The sequence below is a fragment of the Ochotona princeps genome, chromosome 2, assembly GCF_030435755.1.
Source record: "Ochotona princeps isolate mOchPri1 chromosome 2, mOchPri1.hap1, whole genome shotgun sequence".
Classification (NCBI taxonomy): Eukaryota; Metazoa; Chordata; class Mammalia; order Lagomorpha; family Ochotonidae; genus Ochotona; species Ochotona princeps.
In genome coordinates, this window is record NC_080833.1 from 26,067,296 (window position 1) to 26,083,891 (window position 16,596).

The window sequence follows — 16,596 nt, forward strand, 5'->3', positions numbered from 1 at the left end:
GGGTTTACATGTCTTCTCTCTCTGTCATGAACAGGCAGGATTAAGGTTTTAAGTAATGTGAGCCAATGGGTTAAGATTACAGATTATCAAATGAATATACTGGGATCTTAAAGAATGTAGTATATAAAGATTTGCAGAAACAAGTTTTTAAAAAACCAATGTTCCTCTTAAAATTCTGAGAATAAAGTGGAGAAGAGGAAATGGGGGCAGTCTTCCTAAAATGAGAAAAATGGCTACAATACTTCAAAAAAATCATTACTTTCCCCTTCCCACCCATAGTTTCAGATGACTTAAATTCACATTAGGCTAGAATCTATCATACATTCCCAAACTTACTCAAACATATGAGTCTCTTACAACCCTTGGTACACTGCTCAAGCAGTGATGGCGAGTCAAAGGTCAGTGGTCACTAAGCACATTAATTGCTAAACATCCTTTAGCAATTCTACAGCCCACAGCAAGGGTCTCAAAGCCACAACTTCCAGGAGATAATCCATTAGCATCCTTCACCACTCTTCAAAGGTACAGTACTACCAAAAGTTTAATTTAGGGGGGTCTGTGCCAGCATCCCTTATAAAGAAAGGCATGTAATCTGAAAAATAAACTGAAACATTAATTTTATAGGCAGATTTTCCCACTTCCCCACCAACCCCCACCCACACATTACTCACGTCCACCCTCTGTGGGTGTCACATGAACACCCCTTATTTTCTTGTCATTAGTAGAGTCCCTGCTGTACAATTCAACCAAATTGTAACGGACTCCTTTTAAATCAAGTCCCTTGTTTCCACAAAAAGGAATCTCATATTTACCACCACTTAAAACACCCTCCCTCAATTTATTTATCGTAGGGCTATCCCTACCCACTTCCAGTGGGTCAGTGAATAAACGAACATGTCACTTTCTGCCTCAATTAGCACCAGAAGTTGGTAATATGCGTTTATACTCCACTGGTGTTTTAATGCTATCCTGTTTCCAATAGACAGAGTGCTGAATTAACAATGGATCTCCTTATAGCCTCAGGCACAATACTAAACTTCAACATGTTTGAAAGGCTTGATTTAGAATTTCTTTTACCAATTAGCACCAAGAACAGAGGTAAAAGGCAGACACATTCCATAGTGAAAGTACTATAATGTACAGATTTGAATGGATTCAACTAAGAACAAAGCCGACCATTCAATTGCTTTACTTAGGGTTAGCAAGTTGCTTCTCTAGCATGTTTACACTGGGAAATCAGCCCCTGCTGTACTAGTAGACAACAGGAAACCATCTGCAATATTGAGTCGGATTCAATGAAGTTGACAATTGACTGACAACACCATCGCAACACTCCAAAGCTTTATGGTGGGAAGATTTGTAGCATAAGCAATTCTCTCAATTCAGTGCTACATTAAAAGCAAACTATATCAAACTGGTTAACAAATTTACAGTTAAGAATTGTTATCTGCAACCCTATTAGTCAACAGTCACCACTCGCTCTTAGAAAAGAGGACCAATAGATTTTTATAGTCCTACAGATCTGCCCAACAAAAGTAGCACAAGGAGATTTAAGTTACAGAGCACACCATGTGTGTATACAGCTAGCTGTACTTTAGGGTAACTAGCTTTCAAGTTGTTTCAAACTAAATCCCATCTTTATAAATCACTTGAAGTAATACATGAAAAGGCTTCATGTTTAACAATCTTTAATTCAAATGTAAAAGTTCAATACAAGCCATTTGAAGGGCTTGGGATTCTGCTGTTTCTTTAAAAACAAGAATGGGGAAAGGCAACAAAAATCTTTCCATTTTTCAAAACCTTTCAACAAAGAGATAGATCATGGGGCCATGAAAGAGCCATAACCAAACCCGGTCTCTCCTCTACCAAGGGTCTTACATCCATTCCACAATCTTCATTACATATTCCTGAATGAAAGATTTACAGTTCAGCTTTGCTTACATAACCATTTAAAAAATACTCAGCACCAAAGCTTGCTTCCTATAATGCCAAATAAATCATGAAACTACTTCAGTCTTCATCTCTTCGTTTTAAAACAAGGGGGCACTGATCTTTGGAAAGCAGTACTTAGCCTCCACATACATCTAGAAATGGCACTTGCCATTCGAGGTCTAGACACGTCCATGCTTTCAAAGTGGACTTCTCAGCCTAATGTGCAGAAGCATGAATGGCAAAGTTGAAGATCATATTAACTATTTTTTTTCTATTTATTTGAAGCACAGTAAAAAAAATTGGTACACTTCGGAAATTCAGTGGCACAGGTACACTGCCATAACTTGAGGGACATTATACAGTTAAAAAAAATTAAAAAGGAAATAAAAAGAAAATTTTTTTCTCCTGTTTCAAACACTGCATTACATAATTTTACCTGCCCAAACAGACCATTTACAAATAACCGGTCAATAAGCTGCTAACATCCATAAAAAGATAGCTTTCTTACTAAAATGCAAGAATTTAAAAGATCAGTATCTAAACAAGAAAGGACAAAAACAAACTGGAATGAAAGCCTAGATATCACACCTAAAAGCGGGGCTTTTTGTTGGGGCCTTCATACTCTTCTCTGCCTCTACCATATCCTGCTGGAGTTCCAGGCCCCATTCCTCTAGGACCCTGTCCACCCACAGGCCCCGCACCTCCCTGCCCAAAGCGCTCAGTACGCTATTGGAACAGTAATTAACAGTTCATTATATGTAGTTGATGTCCATGTGTGTTAAGTAAATATTTTAGAAGGTTCCGTAGTCAACGTTCGTCGATACAATCACCAATGAGTCGATCCACAGGTACCGGGAACATAGAAAGGAAAAAAGGGTAATTTGAAAATTAGTTTACGATAATACATGCCTTGTGGTATGTTCCCACTTGAGCCATTCTCATACACCTGTTTCAAAGAATAGATCACCTTCTCTGAAGTGCTAAAAAATTTAAAAATTAGTGCAGATGTGAAAATCCATTCCAAAATGACTTCTAAGAAATTTCACATCAGAGTAACCCACTGAGAAGCTTGCAAACTGACTTTCCAGGTCTGAACAGAAAATTAAATCTCCAAGTAAGCCTAGCAAGTAAGCTCGGACAGAACCAACTCACTCCATGAAGTGACGAAGACCTACTCACCAGTTAGTGGCATGTGCTGCATAAGAAAGCTCGTGCGTTTCAAGATCTTAAGACACATCTGCTAAGTTGCAGAAATCTTAAAAGGTTGAATGTTTTAACAAAATGCTACCAGACTACAAAAAGAAAAAGCATAAGGACTAATAGATTCATTACCGGCACAGTTGTGTTGCATATTCTCACAGGGATACCACTTCAGCACCATCACTAATAACCAGAAACAATCATGTTTCACAGAATTAATCTGTGATTTTGCAAACTGAACATACAGCCCACCTGCAAATACCCAACTTTTCCCTGAGGTCTCTGGTAAGTGCACTGTTACAATTCCCTATTGTAGGCAGGTGTCTCCCAAACAGCATGACACCAAGCTAAAGTGATTGCGATAAAGCAGTGACATCATCACTAACTACAGGTACCTGTAGACTGGAAACAACAGAAACCTACAGGAATCAAGCCCAAGGCCATGTCTCTCCAACTTCATTGATAATTACTGAGAATATTTCTCCAAAGAACCTCAAGTTGCAAGACAGATGAGCTATTCCATGTATAATTTGGTGGATTTTACAAACACTATTGACTACTGGAAAAGCCTAAACTGCAATCCTTTGTTTAAAGTCTTAATTAAAACCTTTGTGGTTTCATCATGTACTTTAAAGGCTAGCTGGAGGTTTCATGATTACAACAGCTCATAGTGCCTAACAGCTAGCTACCGGTTTTCTAACATGTAAACTACAGGAACATGACAGATTAATCCTACAAATTTGATACATACCTAACAATGTCTTTAGCAAAGATATAAACCCAACTGTTAGCCACATAGTTTGAAAATTCAATTTGAAGAACGCTAACAGCATTGCATTTAACCCAGCCACTTAGAAACTCCTTTTAATTCTCAAGAAGCCAAGGGTAGATTTTAATTAGGTGAGGCCCCATACTATATCCTTACATTTCTATTTACAAAATCAGTCTTATGAGCTACACACCGCAGCTCCCCCTTTTACCCAATGCCTGCCTATAGGGTGAACTACTCAAATTCAAGGCAGCTATAAAAATGCACTGAAACCCACCAAAACTCAGTACTGAAGATCTGTAAAGCCCTAATGCAGCCAGTCACACCAATTCACTGATTGTGGTGAAGGATCTACCAGGCTATCTGTATAGCTAAAACAGGATAGCATGAAGAAGGGTCAGATCAAACGCATACAATTAGTATGCCAGGTTTTTTTTATTTTGCTATCTTGTAGCAAAACAGAGATGTCAGTTATTTTTAGATGTACCTACAGACAGGCCCAACAGGCGGAAAAACGACGAGTCAAAACACTAAACAATTCCCCAATGGGACAGAAGCCACAGCAAATAGAGATCAAAGTCCTACATGTCATAAAACAGGTCTAGACCTACAGAGCTCAAGTCTGACTCCTACTTATGGCAAATACCAGCTTGAATGAGTTTGCCATTTAATGATGTTCACTTGGGTGTAGAATAATCAGATATGTTATCTAACCTCTAGATTTAGATTTGCAGTGCACTGGAAGTTCAAGAGCGCACCAGCAATAACACAGTGGAAAGCACCTCAACCTACTAATTGCCAACAGTAACTCCACATACTAACAACATCGGCTCCTCAGTGGTCACCATATTTTTAGGTCACCACACACTGAGTTCTACATTGCCAAAGTATCTCTCAGCATTACATGTTCACCATGTGGTAAGAGGGGAACTAAGAGGTCCAAGTCAGAACCTACTTAAAAAAAATAAGCAGATTCAGTTTTGGAAATAATTTCCTTTGTATTACGTCCCACAGGATACATTACCATGTCGCTTCCCATCATGGAACCACTCATGGTTGCTGGTGGAACTCCAGGGTTAGCTTCGTAACCTATGCCACCACCACCACCTAGAGGTGGAAATTTCTGGCCTCCTGAACCATAGGGATCTGGGAAACAGAAACACTGGTTACATCTCCACCAGAATGCAGCTTCCAGTAGCTACTGTTGATTTAGTTTTCACACCTACCTCCCATGTTCATTGCTCCTCCACCTCCCATTCTCATGTCTCTTTCTCTCTAGAAGAAATAAAACATCCTTTTATTCACCTGTACAAGGAAGGTAAGCTCCTAAAGGCATTTGTGCCACCATCTAATATATTTTTAAATTGGCACTATGAATTAATCATACTCCAATCCCAACACTCCACGAGAAGTCCAATTTGTCCTGTGCGAATAGTGCAAAGAGTGAAATCAGAGCAAACACTTCTTCAAAGTCCAGTTTCCTCCTAAGCTATGCCCTTGGAGACAGATGGCACCTCCTGGTTCCCGGGCTTCAGCCTGACCCAGGCCGGGGCCAATGCAGGTACTGGGGGAAGTCTCTCAAACGAAAATTGCTGTCTCTCAAAAGGAAAATTATCTTGAAAATATTTTGGAATACATGTGTACTTTATGCAAAATGCTCATTTTCCACAGCTGTTTTTGGGAATACTTCTGTATTTAAATGGTAAAAATAACCTACAAATTTTAGTTGACTTACTGGGTCCATGTAACCCATACGGCTGTAACTTTCCTCTCTTTGGCGTCTCATTTGTTCTTCCATCTCCCGTTGACGGATCATCATCTCCTCTTCCCTTCTACGTCGTTCTTCCTCTTGCCTACAAATATTAAACTTATAAACCATCTTTCAATATTTAATTTGAAGAAAACTAGCAGTTTTCCTAAGAAGGTTAAAGTCTAGATTAGAAGGACAAAGGGGTCAGAAAAATAGCTCAACTGGCTAATCGTGTGCCTCAAACTGCCAGCAATACCATATAGCCGCTGGTTCATGTCCCCACAGCTCTACTTCCCCATGCAGTTCCCAGATTATGGCCTGGGAAAGCAGCTGAGGATGGACCAAAGCCTTGGGACCCTGCACCCATGTGGGAGACCTGGAAGATGCTCCTGCTTTTTGATCAACTCATTTTTGGCTACTTGGGGGTGGGGGGTGGTTAACCAGACAAATCCTTCTCTGTACATCTACCTTTCCAATAACAGTAGTCTTAAAAAAAGAAAACAGAAATAGCAAAGCATTATCTCCTGGCAAGCAAAGTATTTCATTAGTGAAAAACCTTCCATTTGAGTATACAAGGTTCATAAAAACTGTATTTTACATTGAATGTTGAAATACATGCTTAATGAAACAATCTCAACTGAATTTGAACTGTGGTAATGCAACAAGGCGGAGGAATCCACCATGGTGGGGAGAAGGATGGGGGGAACCCAGTGCCTATAAAACTGTGTCACATAATGCATTATAATCAGTAAGAAATTTAAAAATACATGCTTCCCAGCAGCTCCACTTCCCATCCAGCTCCCTGCTTGTGGCCTGGGGAAAGCAGTTGAGGATGGCCCAAAGCCTTTGGGACCCTGCACCCGTGTGGGAGACCTGGAGGAAGTTCCTGGTTCCCGGCTTCGGATTGGTGCAGCACCGGCTGTTGCGCTCACGTGGGGAGTGAATCATGGGACGGAAGATCTTCCTCTCTGTATATCTGACTTTGTAATAAAAAAAAAAGTGGGCCAATACTGTGGCACAGTGGGTAAAGCTACCATCCGCCATAGTGGGTCCTGTATGGTCATGCCAGTTCAACTCCCAGCTGCTCTACTTCCAATCCAGCTCCCACGTGGCCAGCAAAAGCAGCAGAGGACAGTCCAAGTGCTTGGGCTCCTATACTAGTGGGAAACTGTGACAAAACTCCTGGCTACTGTTTCCTGCAGCCAACTGGGGAGTCCAACCAGTAGGCAGATGACCTTCCTTAAATAATTTATTTATTTGTAAGGCAGTTACAGAGACCAAGAGAAAAAAGGTCTTCTATCTCCTGACTAATTTCATAAGTGGTCACACCAGTTGGGGCTGGGTCAGCCAAAGCCAGACGCCTGGAACTCCTTCCCAGTGTCACTAGTGTGACAGAGCCCTAAGCACTTTGGTCCTCATTTCAACACCCAGTCACAAGCAGTAAGCGGTTTCAGAAGCGGTGCCCCTGAGCAATCAAACTATTATTCACGTGGAATGTAGTATTAACCAGAAACACTGGCATCTGAACTTTTATTTCCCTTTCCACAAACTTTGACAATCTCCCAACTGGAACAATTGTGCCGTTATGTCTGCCATGGTGTGCCTGCAACGTACTGAAAGGAAAAATGTGGGCTGCACACATCTTACGTGCAGGGCCAGATATCTGCCTCCCAATGAACTGAGTGCTAAAACCAACACAGGATCTGAGGAGAGCATGGAAGTGAGAACGTATCCCCCCATGTCCTAAATAGCAGAGATTTTCAGTGCAGAGAAGTTTCAAAGGAACGAACTTTACCTCAATTGCATTTCTTTACGCTTCTGCATTTCTTGATTGTGAAGCTCTTCCATACGTCTTAATTCTTCCTGGCGTCTCATTAGATCTAAACAGCAGGAAACGTTGTTTTGGCTACACATACAATAAGGCTCTCATGTTCAAAAGGCAAATTGGGAGAATTTTTACCTTGGCGCAAAAGATTCGCCTGATGCTCATGGTAAGCATCTTCCATCTCACTCTCCAATTTATCCTTTGCATCCTTCATATTTTTTTCAACTTGTTCTCTCTGCTGTTTCTCCATTTCATCCAGAGACTTCCATCGCTGGGAGTACTCATACTCAAATGTGCCATGCTGAGCAAAGCGAGGAGGAGTTTCTCTCTCCCTGAAAATACATGGAATTTTAAACTGGATGCATACTAGAAAGAATGGTCTTCCAGGGCTAACACTTGTAAGGAATGTAAGAAACACACAGGTGCACATAAAATGCACACGGAAAAACACACAACAATACATAACGTAGCATTCAAGTTATCTCGTTGTATAAGATTCCCTGACATCGGGCCCAGCAGCGTGGCCTAGTGGCTAAGGTCTTCGCCTTGAACGCTCCGGGATCCCATATGGGTGCCGGTTCTAATCCCAGCAGCTCCACTTCCCATCCAGCTCCCTGCTTGTGGCCTGGGAAAGCAGTCGAGGATGGCCCAAAGCTTTGGGACCCTGCACCCGTGTGGGAGACCCAGAAGAGGTTCCTGGTTCCTGGCATCGGATTGGCGCAGCACCGGCTCATTGCAGCTCACTTGGGGAGTGAATCATGGGACAGAAGATCTTCCTCTCTGTCTCTCCTCCTCCTCTCTACATCTGACTTCCCAATAAAAATCAAATAAATCTTAAAAAAGAAAGCAAGCAAACAAGCACAAAGGGCTCCAAAGCAATGACCAAACAATCCCAGGCGCACTCACAAAAGCACTGCTAGCTGCTTTCCAAGCCCAAACACGGTCTCTGCCCGACAGCCTCACAATCTCACTAAACGAGCAATGTCAGAGAGTAACCCAGTACTAAATAACTGTTACCCTTCTAAACAAAACTGGAAAATCAGAGCAAATAAGTTATTTTCATCAGCCTTACTTTTGATACATGGGATTCTTCTGAGCCAGCTTCTCGGGAAGGCCGTCCTCATCGTCTAACTGTTCCAGTGGCTCCACAATGACTGGACGCGGAGTCCTAACGACAGAAAGCAGTTCCATCTTAGCCGTCTCATGGCGACCTCCTCTGCCAACAAGTTAACACGCTCAGAACATGAACACACGGGGACACTTACGTTGTCAGCAGGAACACCCCTTCGCTGCATCGTTCGAAGGCTTTTCTTGCTGCTGGCTTTGAAGCAAATTCCACGATACCTTTCCCTGTAGATCTTCCACGATCATCCACAATTACAACAGCCCTCTCAATCGGCCCAAACTGGCTAAAGGCTTCTTCCAACAGTTCATTGGAAACATACGGAGACAGATTACGAACAGAAAGGGCGGCAGCATGTGTGGCAAAGCGAACCCGAAGCTGTCTACCCCTCATGGGCGTATCATCAAGTTCAGCTTTGGCAATCTCGGCCAGAGCTCTAGATTCCTGTAAGTATTAGGGAAACTCGTGTCAACGACCCAAACTGCTGGTAATCCATCTCCAGCCATTCCCCCACCTCCAACCAACCCCGCCCCCCCTTTTCCTGAGCACCAAGTTATCTCCTGGGCAGGTGAGATGTAACCAACTCCATCTTTCCCGATTAAAAAAACATTCGCAAAGGGCAAAAGCCAGCCCCTCCCATTTCCAAACACTATTCGAAATCAAGCAGTTACACTCACAAGTTTAATAAATCCGAATCCTTTGCCTTTGTTGATAAAAACTTCTCCAGGCTCTCCGTATTTAGCAAACAACCTTTTGAACTCGTCCTCAGTGATATCAGCGGGTAGGTTCCCAACGAACAATCGACAACGCTGAGTGTAAGTTTTCTCTCCAGGCCTCCTCAGCAGAGACAAGTTAGCTTTGAACCCCTAAGGAAACAGGGAGAGAATGTTTCGAACGCCAGGCAGGAAAATCCCCGACTGGGCTTTTCTCTTCGGGTTAATATCAAAACGGAGCTTCTCCCAACACTAGGAAGAGATACTGGAAAGCAATCCCCGCCTAGGCGGCACTAAGAAACCCTTCTCAACTGTTTACTGTCCCCGATACGCACGCAGCCGGCGGAGCGCCCAGACTCCCTCGGCCAGCGACCTCAAACATACCCCGTACAGCCGAGCCGGGCCCAGGACGGCCCGCCGGGCGCCCCCCTGCCAGCGACCTCAAAGACACCCCCATACAACCCACCAGGTCCACGACGGCTCGCTTTCAGGGCCCTGGTCCCGCCGAGCGCCCCCGGCCACCCATTTCAAACGCAGCCCATACATTCTACCAGGTCCCGCGGCCTCCGACCTCCAAGACACCCAGACAGCCCACCAGTCCACGCCGGCCCGCCCCCAGGGTCCCGCCGGCCGGGCCCGCCCCGTTGCGCACGCGCCCCTCGCGCCGCCGACAAAATGGAGGCCTGGCGTGGCGCGGAGAGCCGAGGGGGCCGCCGCCATCTTAGGAGCGTCTCACCTCCGAGTCCGAGATTTTCTCCTCGCTGCGGCCGCCGGGCCCGCCGGGCGGAGGCCCCTGGTGGTGCTGCTGGTGGTAGGGCGGGTGATGCTGGCGGCCCCCGCGAGGCTCCCCGCCGCCCCGGTGCGGAGGCTTCGGGTGCACGCCGGGCGTGCTCAGGCCAGGGCCGCCGCCGGGCTTGGGGCCTCCGGGCATCTTGCCGCCTTTCGGGCCTCCGGGTCCGGGACCCGGCTTGGGCCCTGGCCCCGGGACAGGGCCGGCGGCCGGCGGGGGTGGCGGCGGCGGGCCCCCGGTCTGCGGGGGAGTGGTCGGGACGCCGCTGGTCGGCGGGGCCGGCGGGGGCGCCCCCGGCGGGGCGGCGGTCACGGCGGGCGGCGGCGTCGGGGTGGGCCCCGGCCCCGGAGGGGCGCCGGTGGCTGGCGGCGTGGCCGGTGGAGCCGTGCCCGAGGCCGGCGGCGCCGTCCCGACCCCGGGAGCCGGCCCGGGTCCCTGCGGCACGACGGGCTTGGACGAGTCCTGCTGCTGCGGCGGCGGCGGCGGCTGCTGCTGCGGATGCGCTTGTGGATGCGGCGGCGGAGGCTGCTGTGGAGGAGGTTGCTGCTGCGGCGGGGGCTGGGGCTGCGGCTGCGGCGGCTGCTGCTGCTGGTGCGGAGGCGGCGGCGGGATCGGGGGCTTAGGGCCGCCAGGGCCGGGACCCATCGGACCACGGTTCTGGTTGAGGCCCATGCCGGGCGGCGGGGAGCGGAAGTCGTGGAGGCCACCGCGGCCACCGCCTCCTCCGCGCCGGTGGAAGCCGCCACCGCCGCCGCCGCGACTCCGGAACCGGTCCCGAGACATTGGTGCGGTCAAGGGGCGGTCGAGGCAGAAGCGCAGAAGACGCTCGGGGAACGTGGAGGCCACCTTGCTTCGCACAAAATGGCGGATGACACAGGCGGCGCGCCGCCTTTGTCCTCTTCTTATATAGCCCAGGTTCGCACAGACCCGCCTACTGCTTGATGGGCAGGTTACAACGACCAATGGCAGACGCGGTAACAGATGACACTGAGTGACGAAGAGCGAATCTTTCCAATTGGCTTCCGGTAAGAGGCGGGACGAATACGTGCTTGGGGTGGGGGCTCTAAAGTTTCCGGTTGGCCAATGAACGAGAGGAAGCTGGCTGTCGGCCGCTGTGATTTGCTAGGGGGAAATTTGAATGGTTCTACTGGAGCGATTTTCCGGGGAAAGCCATTACCCAGGTCCTTAACCAGCCATGGATTTCTCGGGCTTGATTGCTCCTGGGAGTACTTGGGTGATATCTTTGCTTGGAAAACCAAATGCTCTACGGGTTCTGAGTCACAAACTGAGTGCCTATTACCAATTCTAGCTCAGGCGGGGCCAGTAAAGTTGGAGAAATAAAATCTTTGCAATTGTAAGCACACCACACCTATAGGAATTTCAGCTTGGAACCTTGTAGAAATACAGGGTTGCTGGGCCAGACGCGATAGTTCAGTTGATTAATCTCATGCAAACGTCGGGATCCATATGGGCGGCGGTTCATGTCCCAGCTGCCCCACTTAGCTTCTAGCTCCCTGCTTGCGGTCTGGGAAAGCAGTAGACCCTTGGGACCCTGCACCCATGAGGAAGGCCCAGAAGAAGCTCCTGACTTCCTGTCACTGAGCTTTGACCTTTCCGGCCATTTGAGGAGTGAACCAGCGCGTGGGAGATCTTTCTGTCTGTGTTTCCTTCTCTCTGTAAATCTGCCTTTCCAATAAAAGTAAATATATATATATACATACACATATATATTTTAAGTAGGCCTTTGTTCTAGTGGCACCTGCTGCCTTTATGGGACTGCCCAGGTTCCACCTTTCTGCTAAGGCACGTCCCGGGCAGCAGCAGTGATGCCTCAAGTACTTGGCTCTGTACCACTCTCGTGGGGAGCCTGCCCTGATGTCCTAGCTCCAGGGTCTTGTCCTACCCCAACCCTGCCCGGAGCTGCATTTAGGGAATGAACCAGCGGATGGGAGATCTCCCTCACTGTGTCAGTCTCTTTCTGTCTCTCTGCCTTTCAAATACTGTTTTCTTTTTTTCCAAGTGCTTACTTTGGAAAAACAAATAAAAAATGCAAAATCTATATGGAACCAGTCAGTAGGACACTTCAAAATCCGTAGCTCCTTTGAAGCCCGCCAGCTGCGGCTCTTAGCCCCACTCCCCAGGGTGCTGCCATCCTCCGACGCTGGACCACTGCTCCCTTCCACTTCTGTCCATCTTTCACCAGTCCTTTGGATAGCCCACCTGGCGCTGTCAGATTCCCACCCACAACAGTCATTCCTATGTTAGCCATCCACACCTCCATAATTCCCCACCAAGGTCATGATTTTGTTGGCTATTGCTACTAACTACACTCATTATCTCTGGAATCTCTGATTCAAACACCCTCCCACCCCACCCCCACACCCCACCCCCGCTGACCATGTTTCTGTTCCTGATGGCTCCCCAATGTAGCCTCATGATTCTCTGAGCTCCGTAAAACCTTCAAACCAAGAGCTGGTTTTGACCTGGTGGGAGAAACGTTGGTCAGCATGCCCAAATTCCACATGGGAATATCTGGGTTGGAGTCCAGGTTCCATCTCCTGACCCCACCTTACTGTTACTGCAGAACCCGCAAGGTGCTGGTGATGTCTCGGTAGTTGGATTCCTGCCTACTGCATGGAAAACTGGGGTTTAATTATATCCTGCCTTCAGGTCAGCCCCTGCAGGACCAGTAAATGGGAATGGTCACTCCATGTCTATATCAATCTGCCTCTCAAAATAATTTTTTATTAATTTATTTGAAAGGCAAAGTTATACAGAGAGAAGGAGAGACAGAGATGACTTCCACCTGCTGATTCATTCCCTAACTAGCTGCAACAGCAAGAGCTGAACTGATATAAAATCTGGAGCCAGGGGCCCGGTGGCATGGCCTAGCAGCTGAAGTCCTCGCCTTGAATGCCCGGGGATCCCATATGGGCGCCGGTTCTAATCCTGGCAGCTCCACTTCCCATCCAGCTCCCTGCTTTTGGCCTGGGAAAGCAGTCGAGGATAGCCCAATGCATTGGGACCCTGCATCCGCGTGGGAGGCCCGGAAGAGGTTCCTGGTTCCCGGCATCGGATCGGTGCAGCATCGGACCGTTGCGGCTCACTTGGGGAGTGAAACATCAGATGGAAGATCTTCCTCTCTGTCTCTCCTCCTCTCTGTATATCCGGCTTTCCAATAATAATAATAAAAAAAATCTTTACAAAAAAAATCTGGAGCCAGGGGCCTCTTTCAGGTCTCCCATGTGAGTGCAGCAACTCAAGGCTTTGGGCCACCCTCTGCTGCTTTCCCAGGCCATGAGTACAGAGCTAAATAAAAAATGAAGTGGAGGGGTGGTGGTGGCGCGATAACATAGTGGTTAAAGTCCTTGCCTTTCACATGCTGGGGGCGCAGCACCAGTGGCACAGCACCGGCCGTTGCGGTCACTTGGGGAGTGAATCATCGGACGGAAGATCTTCCTCTCTGTCTCTCCTCCTCTCTGTATGTCTGACTTTCCGATAAGAATAAATAAATCTTAAAAAAAAAATGAAGCAGCCAAGACTTGAACTGGCACCCAGATACTGGCACTGCTGGGCTTAACCTACTAAGGCAACTGTCCCAAAATAACTTTTTTTTATTGCAAAGTCAGATATACAGAGAGGAGGAGAGATAGAGAGGAAGATCTTCTGTCCAATGACTCACTCCCCAAGGGACCACAACGGCCAGTATGCAGCCAATCCAAAGCCAGCAGCCAGGAACCTCCTCCAGGTCTCCCACGTGGTTGCAGGGTCCCAAGGCTTTGGGCCATCCTCAACTGCTTTTCCAGGCCACAAGCAGGGAGCTGGATGGGAAGCGGAGCTGCTGGGATTAAAACCAGTGCCATATGGGATCCTGGCAGTGCCAGGTGAGGACTTTAGCCACTATGCCACTGTGCCGGCCCCCACAAAATAACTTTAGCAAAAGACTTGTTTATTTGTAATTGGAAAGGCAGAGGACAGAGAGAAAGATTATCTGTCTACTGGTTCACTCAAGTGGCCATAATAGCTATAGCTGAGTATACCTGAAGCCAGAGGCCAGAAGTTTCCTCCAGGTCTCGTACACAGGTAGGGTCCCAAGGCTTTAGGCCTTTCTCTACTGCTTTTCCAGGCCACAAGCAGGGAGCTGGATGGGAAGTCAAACAGCTGGGATATGAACCAGTGCCCATATGGGATCCCAGTACATGCAAGACAAAGACTTTAGCCACTATGCCACCATGCCAGGTCTCCAAAATAAAAATTTTAAGATGTATTTATTTTTATTGGAAAGTCAGATGTACATAGAGGAAGAGAGACAGAGAGGAAGATCTTCTGTCCCATGTTTCATTCCCCAAGTGGTCACATTGGCTAAAACTGAGTTCATCCGAAGCCAGGAGCCAGGAGCTTCTTTCAGGTCTCCCACGTGGGTGCAGGGTGCTAAGGGTCCTCGACTGCTTACCCAGGCCACAGGCAGGGAGCTGGATTGTAAGCGGGCCACTGGCACATGAACTGTGACCATATGGGATTCCAGTGCGTGCAAGGCAAGGACTTTACTTACTAGGCTGCTACCTACGCTGGGCCATAAAGAAGTATTTGAAGAAAAAAAGTAGTATCAAGTCTCAGGTCCGCAAACATCTTTTTGTTTTGCTTTGTTTTTAATGTCAAATAGGATTTTCTCTTTTTTTTAGTATTACTACCATTTTATGATACAGTTCTATAGCCCCTAGGCTTTCCCTTATTTCCTGTCCAAGGCCCTTTCCACTCACCCCCACTGAGTTCCCACATATTATTACTATAGTATGATTTTTCATAAACAGGTATAGTTCCATCATTGTGGGCATGGAAAATGGCAGAAAGTTCGACATCTGATTGTCGAGATGTAGTTAACAATTTCATTGGGAGTCCATCTTTGATCTGCAGGTAGAGATTCATACTGGGTAGCCTCACATCTGGATATGATAGTCTCCATTACACAGTTACTGAACACCCCCTTAAATGAAAAACCACAAAACAAAATCAACAACAGGAAGAAAAAAGAAGAAATTAAAAATGCCATGAAGTTAAATAACATGCAACTGAATGACTAATGTGTTGCTGTAGAAAGGAAAATCAAGAACCTTTTTGAAGAAACGATGCTACTGTAGGATCTATGAGTCAGTGAAGAATTTAATGAGAAGAAAGTTTTTTTGAAAACATGAAACTCAAAAGGTGCCAAAGTCCTCATCTTGCCTGCCTACTGGGTCAACTCCGGCCACTTGGGGAGTGAATCAATGGACAGATCTTCCTCTCTGTAAATCTGACTTTGGAATAAAAATAAATAAATATCTTTTTATTATGTATTTTTTCCTTTTTCTTTAATAAATACATCTTTTTTAAAAAAAGCAAAACATCAAAATCCATGAGATATCATTTCAGCTGATCTTTGTTGGTGAAATGTGCCTTCTGGGGCTCGGTGGCGTGGCCTAGTGGTTAAGGTCCTTGCCTTGATCCCATATGGCCGCTGGTTCTAATCCCAGCAGCTCCATTTCCTCTCTATCTCTCCTCCTCTCAGTAAAATAAATCTTAAAAAAAAAAAATGTGCCTTCTGTAGGCAACAAATAGATTGGTTTTTTCTTAAATCCAGTCTACTAATCAATGACATTTGATTGATGAGTTTAAGCCATTTACATTCAGGATTATTATGAATAGGTGGTAACTTGGTCCTGTCATTTTAGCAATGGGTTTTTCATTGATTTAGTCTTCTGCTGTTATTTTTCTGGGATGTTCTTCGCATTTGCCTTGGTTTGGGTTGGTGCTGTTCCTGTTCTCTGTCAAGAGAACATCTTTAAGTATCCTTTGTAGGGCAGGTTTGGAAGAGCATATTGTTTTAACTTTTCTTTACTGTGGAAGAATTTTATTTCCTTTTCAAAGTCAAAGGAAAGCTTTGCTGGGTACGTTATCCTGGGCCGACAATTCTTTGCTTTTAGCAGTTGGAATATGTCGCTTCATTCCCTTCTGGCCTGGAGAGTTTCCTGTGAGAGGTCTCCCGTGAGTTTAACTGGCATTCCTTTATATGTCAGTTGATTTTTTTCATGTGCATATTTAAGGATCTTCTCCTTATGTTCAATTGGGGAGAGCTTGATGATCATGTGTTGTGGTGAAGATCGCTTCTGTTCAAGCCTGTCCTGGAGTTCTGTGCCCCCTCCTGGATGTTGTTTCCCAATTCTTTCTTTAGATTAGGGAAATTTTCCTTATTTTTTCTTTAAATACATTTTTAAACCCAGCTTCTCTTTCTGCACCTTCTAGGACTCCCATAACTCTTACATTTGGCCTTTTTATAGTGTCTTTCAATTCTCAAATTTTTTTTTTTAAGCTTGACCCAGCTCTGCTTCCAGTTTTTTGTTTCTTTCCCACTGGTGACAGGAAATATCTTCTAATTCTGAGATTCTTTCTTCTGCCTCCTTCATTCTATTTTGGAAGTTCTCTACTGTACTTTTTTTTTTTTTTAAGATTTATTTATT

General features: G+C 46.2%; 1 protein-coding gene across 1 annotated transcript; it reads right to left on the bottom strand.

The window, feature by feature from the left end:
• Window positions 1-1,671: 1,671 nt before the first annotated feature.
• On the bottom strand, window positions 1,672-11,002 carry SFPQ (splicing factor proline and glutamine rich). Its single transcript, XM_058678689.1, has 10 exons — window positions 10,049-11,002; window positions 9,277-9,465; window positions 8,742-9,043; window positions 8,549-8,644; window positions 7,612-7,808; window positions 7,447-7,531; window positions 5,637-5,754; window positions 5,128-5,176; window positions 4,926-5,047; window positions 1,672-2,658 (listed from the first exon to the last, which is right to left on the bottom strand). The coding sequence occupies exons 1-10, from the start codon at window positions 10,883-10,885 to the stop codon at window positions 2,521-2,523; spliced, it is 2,133 nt and encodes a 710-aa protein (XP_058534672.1). The 5' UTR covers window positions 10,886-11,002; the 3' UTR covers window positions 1,672-2,520.
• Window positions 11,003-16,596: the final 5,594 nt, after the last annotated feature.

Coding starts and splice junctions, on each gene's coding strand:
- SFPQ (XM_058678689.1), bottom strand. CDS start 10,885: ATGTCTCGGGACCGGTTCCGGAGTCGCGGCGGCGGCGGTGGCGGCTTC. Junction 8,645..8,741: donor GGGGTGTTCCTGCTGACAAC/GTAAGTGTCCCC, acceptor TTCTGTCGTTAG/GACTCCGCGTCCAGTCATTG. Junction 5,177..5,636: donor GTATGGGTTACATGGACCCA/GTAAGTCAACTA, acceptor TATTTCTTCTAG/AGAGAAAGAGACATGAGAAT.